The sequence below is a fragment of the Orycteropus afer genome, unplaced genomic scaffold, assembly GCF_000298275.1.
Source record: "Orycteropus afer afer isolate SDZICR_OR568_19922 unplaced genomic scaffold, OryAfe1.0 scaffold00083, whole genome shotgun sequence".
NCBI lineage: Eukaryota > Metazoa > Chordata > Mammalia > Tubulidentata > Orycteropodidae > Orycteropus > Orycteropus afer.
The window spans coordinates 6,953,752-6,959,546 of record NW_006921670.1 but is presented as its reverse complement, the minus strand read 5'-3'; the positions used below and the strand labels follow the sequence as shown (position 1 = coordinate 6,959,546).

At 52.7% G+C, this 5,795-nt stretch overlaps 1 protein-coding gene across 1 annotated transcript in view; it reads right to left on the bottom strand.

Moving 5' to 3' along the window:
* SEPTIN3 (septin 3) overlaps positions 1-5,552 on the bottom strand; it is a 26,378-nt gene extending 20,826 nt beyond the window's left edge. The window contains exon 1 of the mRNA XM_042781052.1: positions 4,091-5,552. Within this exon, the coding sequence (XP_042636986.1) occupies positions 4,091-5,552 (1,462 nt within the window). The remainder of the gene's footprint in view (positions 1-4,090) is intronic.
* Positions 5,553-5,795: the final 243 nt, after the last annotated feature.

Genomic DNA, 5,795 nt, shown 5'->3' with positions numbered 1-5,795 from the left:
ACCAGGCCCCTTACCCTCTCGGCTGGGGGCGCGCTCAGGGAACCGGTGGCAGCGACGGCGGCCGTGCGCGCGCGTGAGTCACGCGGTGGCGGGGTGTTGCGCTGCCTCAGCGCGGTTCTGCCCAGGCGCGGGCTCCCGGAGCCTGAGTCAGGGGCCGGGTCATGAGTCCTGTGACCTTGGGCTAGTCAGGAACTTCCCTGAGCTGCTGTGTACCGTCAGAAAAATCTCTACAAGCGTTGAGTCAACACGACCGGCCAGCATATTGCCAGGCCCTGGAGACGCAGGGATGACCTGCGGTCAACGGGCTCTGGGTCTGGGAAGGCAAATGGACAGAGAGCTAGACGGCCCTGACGCAGGGGGTGGGGCACCCCCGGGTACTGTGGACGCCCTGCGGTGGGCATCCTGGGAAGAGGATGCAGGAGACTCCTGGGAGGAGGTGAGGAAGGCCCGAAGGATGGGAGGGCGTTCTGTGCAGAGGGGGCAGCAGGAGGGAGGAGCCCAGAGGTAAGAGAGTGTTAGGGGCAGAAATTCCAGACAGGGAGAGAGAGCAAAAAGCTGGGGGAAGTCCCAGCCTTAGCAGCCAGGCTGACGTAAGGAGCTGGACCTCAAAGGCAGGCAATGGCAGGTCACACGGGAAAATGCTGCCCTCAGGGAGGGGAGCCCAGTCAGGGAGAGTGGGCAGCCCGGCTTTAGCAGGGAGTGCCCTGAGGGGGCCAGGGACTGGCCAGGGGAGATGGAACCTGGCTGAAGGAAGAGGCCTAAGGTGGAGAGGCCTAAGGATGGACAGACAGACAACTGCTGAGGAGAGAAAATCAACAGGGTCAGGAGGCAGATTGGATGGGATGAGAGAGAGGATTGAGGAAAAGGAGGATCCCGGGCCTCTAGTGGGAGTCACTGGCTAGATGGGGGGCAATAAGAGAGTGGAGACAGAGGAGGGGCGGGAGTCAGTCTAAGAAGAAAAGGGCTCACTTCTGGACATGCCCAAGAGAGACCCACGTAAGTGAGGCCTGCCGGCATCTGACTGAGTCTGCATTTCCCGAGGATGGCTGGGCCGACCACGGAGGGAACACTGTGGTCACGTAGGGAGGCGTGAGGATCAGAACCTGGGTGAGGTTCCCAGATTGGGTGTGCAGAGTGGGATGACAGGGGGTCTGACAATCCGAAGTCCCCAACACCTAAGAGGTGGACATGAGGAGGAGAAAAAGAACAGGCAGAGTGGGTTGGAGACAGCTGTTGTTGTTACGTGCCATCGAGTCGGACTCGACTCATAGCGACCCCTCCTCGGGTTTCCGAGGCAGTTCCACTATGGAAGTAGATTGCCCAACTTTGCTTCTGAGGAGTGGCTGGTTGAGAGTGGATACAAGAGAGAGATGTTTCAAGGAGAACAGCGTGATGGAGCCCAGGAGGCCAAGGAATGGGTGTGGGCCATAAGATTGAACAGTTAGAAGGTTAGTTAGAAGGTTAGTGGTGTCTTGATCAACTTGTGGTGCTTGTGATGGGGCGAGACCAATGAGAACTGAGCAAGAGGTGAAAAAATGGGGACAATGAGCTTTCAGGACGTTTGGATGAAAGGGACAGAAGATGATTCCATCGTCGTTATAGAGTCAGTGGTGTTTTTTAAGGATGGGAGAGACTGGAGCTGTAGCTAGCGGCTGAAGTATTGGACAGCGCAGATGTAGACCATGTCCATCATCACAGCAAGTTCTACTGGGCAAGCCCTTTTCTAGAGGCATTGGTCTATACAATGGTGTGATTCTTCTCTCTAGCACGTGGAGAAGTAGAGAAGCCAGATTGTAGTATTGGCCTCTGGTTGCAGGTTTGCTGGTGAGACAGGAGATTGGGGGCTCCAGGAATTTGAGGATACATGTGAAATGATTTCTCAGATGACAGTTTCTCAGACACTAGACAGAAATGGGAGCAACCAGGAGGGCCTACCAGGCTAGAAATTGAGGGTTAAGGGAGGTTGGAGAGCAGATCTTGAAGGAATAAGGACTTGAAAGAACTAGAAGAATGAAAGACTCTGAGCAAAGAGTGGGAAGTTGGTGTTGAATATTTCAGAGGTGGAGTGTCCTGGTGATTGCTAGGGCCATAGGGAGGCGGTGGCTAGAGGGCCATGAAGGTAAAGGTCAATTTCAAGACTAGGCTGTTGCGTGAGTTGTGAACATGTACACTGAGTGCATGGATAGGTTGAGTACATGAATGTTGCAAGCATGGATTTGTTGTGTACATGGACTAGAGTTTCTGTATAGAAAGATGGAGTTAAGTATATGCATAGATTGTGTAAATGAGTGTCAAGTATATGGATGGGTTGTGGACATGGATGTTGCAAACATGAATAGTGAGAACATACATGCATTAAGTACATGGATAGGTTGAGAACATGGATGTTGAGGATATGGGTAGGTTGTAAATATGGGCACAGACATCTTTGAGGGTTTGGGAGTTAATGAAAACTGAGCCAGGGGCCAGAGCCTTCAGTGAATGATGGAGGATAATCATGGGTATGACAGTGGTGAGAAGAGATAGTGGGTGATAGAGTCAAGAGAAGGAGCTCTGGTGGCATAGTGCCTAAGGTGTTTGACTGCTAACCAGAAGATTGGTGGTTCAAACCCACCAGACAGCCCGTGGAAGGAAGACTGGGCATTCTATTTCCATAAGGACTTACCGCCTTGGAAACCCAAAGGAAGTTGCTATGAGTCGGAATCGACTCAATGGCAGTGAGTTTGGTTTTGGTAGAGTCAAGAGACGTAAGCCTTGAAGAGCAATGAGTTTTGTCTGGTGATGGAAGAGCAATGGTCTGAAAGCAGCAATGGGGAACTAGAGAATGCCACGGTGTAAAGGTTAGGTAAAATAAGGAATGTGAATGTACTTTATAGTAACCAAGAGCCTTACTATATTATAAATGATGAGTTAGTTAGCTGACTACCAACAGGGAAATCTATAAACATGATGGACCCCATGCATCCTTGATGTTATAAGAGACAGGACATTCAAGAAAACAGATGATCATCTCCAGCTCTGCTCCTAACTCTGGCCAAGAGATACCATGGCCAGGTCACTGCCCCTCTCCGGCCTCAGTTTCCTCATCTGTTCAATTAAGACATTGAACTGGATGCTTTCCAAGGGCCTTTCCAAATCCCAGAATCTCTGAGCTTTACAAATGTTGGGAATGAGGCTACCCAAAGTAGGCAACCAGCTGTGTGACTTGAGGCATGTGACAGTGGACCCCAGGCCTGTGTTGACCTAGTTAAAGTTCTGTCTAGGACTTCCCTATATACAAACCTCCAACTTACCTTTCAGGATTTAAGGGCTGGGGGTGCAAGGATCAAGAGACTTCTAGGTAAGAGACATATTAGGCAACCACCCATCTTCCTGAAATGCTCAGTGTGAATGGAATTAGAGGGTCCTGGGTGAGGTCACTATCTCACACCTAGAGGAGTTCTGCAGTGATGACTTCTGTTAAATAAACCCCCACCTGTTGATGTGCTAGTCTGTATTGCCATGTAGCAAGTGTGCTCTTAAAGCTGGACTCACCTATGAAACCAAACCAAACCAAACTCACTGCCATTAAGTCGATTCTGACTCATAGCGACTCCCTTTGGGTTTCTAAGGCATAAATCTTTACAAAGTAGATTGCCCAGTCTTCCTTCCACAAAGTGCCTGGTGGGTTTGAACTGCCAGCCTTCTGGTTAGCAGTCAGATGCCTTAGGCACTATGCCATCAGAGCTCCTTGACTTACCTATAGATCACCTGGTTATTCTAACTCTTCAGGGAACAAATAAACAGCTATGGGAGATGCTAAAGGGAAAACTCAGGATAATTGTTTTTTCATAGGTTAAGCCTGTAATCGTTCCTTCTGATGACTTCCCTCAGCTCGACCTCAGACTGGCAGGTTGGGACTCAGATCAGTGTACACTCGCCATGTTCTGTCCTCAAGCCCAGTCTCTTTCCTACCAGTTTGTTCAACTTGGCCCACCTCTGGTCCTCCCTTCTTCTCCCAGCTTGTCCAAGCGTCGTGCATCTGTGGGCTCCTGTCCTTCCATCCCCTCCAGCTGTCCAGTACAACCCCAGCCGAGCTCTCTGTGTTTACCTGTGGGTTGTCCAGCCAGGCCCAGCAGGACAGGCTCCGTGGTGGGGTCTGTGGCAGCATCTGCTGTAGTGTGGTCCGGGTCTAGGTCTGTGATTCTGCTTGGCATCAGTGGGTACGTAGCGATGTCTGATGTAGCCAGGTGGATGACACTGTCCAGTATAGGCCCCCCAATGGCTGAGTCTGGCCTGACCAGTGTAACTGAATCCATGGCTATTTCCAGCTTGTTTGTGTCCAGAACAGGAGACTCCATGGGGATGCCCAGCTTGGCTGTATTTGTTCTAGCCAAACCCATGGCTGTGTCCAACATAGCTGTGCCCACTGCAGCCATATTCATGGATGAGCCCAGCTTGACAGGGTCTGGTGATGCCAAACCCATGGCTGTGGTCCTTGTGGTCATATTTTGCTTGGCTGTACCTGCTGTAGTCTTGGGTGTGCCCAACTTGGTTTTGCCAACTGTAGTGAAATTTATCGCTGTGTTTGGCTTGGTTGTGCCTGCTGTAACCAGGTTCATGGTTTCACGTGACTTGGCTATTCTCTCTGTAGCCAAGCCCATGACTGTGTCCAACTTGATCTCCAGAGCAGGGAACTCTGTGTGAGTTCCTATGTCCAGTCTGGCTGTGTTGGGTGGGTCCATATTGATAGCCAGGCTGGGTCTGTTGATGGCTTTTGTAGCTAAATGTCTAGCTAGCCCTGGCTTTGTTGTGTTCATAGTAGCCAAATCCATGGACATTGCAGGCCCCAAGGTAGGGGTGGCCCTTTGGAGATGCAGTCGGGATCTGGGGATACCCCTGGGCCGTGGCTTGCCTCTTCCTGGGGAAGCTTTGGTGGGCATGTGGGCAGCCATTGGGATGGGGTGCCCCTGACCCACTGGGCCTGGCCCTGCAGGGCCTGGTGGACTCTGGGTTAACTGAGATTGGAAAGGTAGGGCCAGGTGTGAACTCACCAGGTGCTTCCCCATTGTGGGCATCCTACTAGGTTTGGCTAGACCTGAACTCCCTGGGCTCTGGGAGTGGACCCTGCCTCTTGGTGCCAGGGTCATAGGTGGTGAGCCAGGAGTGGGCAGCCCCCCTCTTCCTTGAGTGGCAACGTCCCTGTCTGGAGTGGGTACCTGGTCCCAGTGAGGAAGTGGGGGCTCCTGGAGCCATGCCTGGCTGTTCTGGCGGATCGTTAAGGAGATGGAGCTGAGCCTCCTGGGTATAGTGCTGTTGCCTGGGGCAATGCCAGTCTCCTGTGGGACCACACTTCGGGCCTTGGCCCCAAAGCCTGGTCGACTGGAAGCTTGTGGAATGTGGCTTTGGGGGAAGGCGTCCAGGCAGATGGTCTTCCTGAGGACAGGGATGAGTGGGGGCACCCCTCCAGGGAGCCTTGAGGGGCGGGCTGAGCGTCCCAGCAGGTGGCTGTGGGAGGAGGAGGCTCCATGCGGCTCCATCTCTCGGGGAGCAGAAGCAAAATCCTGGTCCATGCAGGCCTGGAGCAACCACAGGGAGAGGAGCCAAGCAGAGGTGAGGCTCTCGGGCCTGGAGACCCTGCCCCACCCCTCCTGATCAGCCCAGGTCTGAAGGAGCCTTGTCTGGGGGATTGTCACGTCCTTAGGAGGGTCAGCTGCTAACTGAAAAGTTGACAGTTAAACCCCACCCAGCAGGCCCATGGCAAAAAAGACCTGGTAATCTGCTCCCACAAATATAACAGCCTAGAAAACCTTATG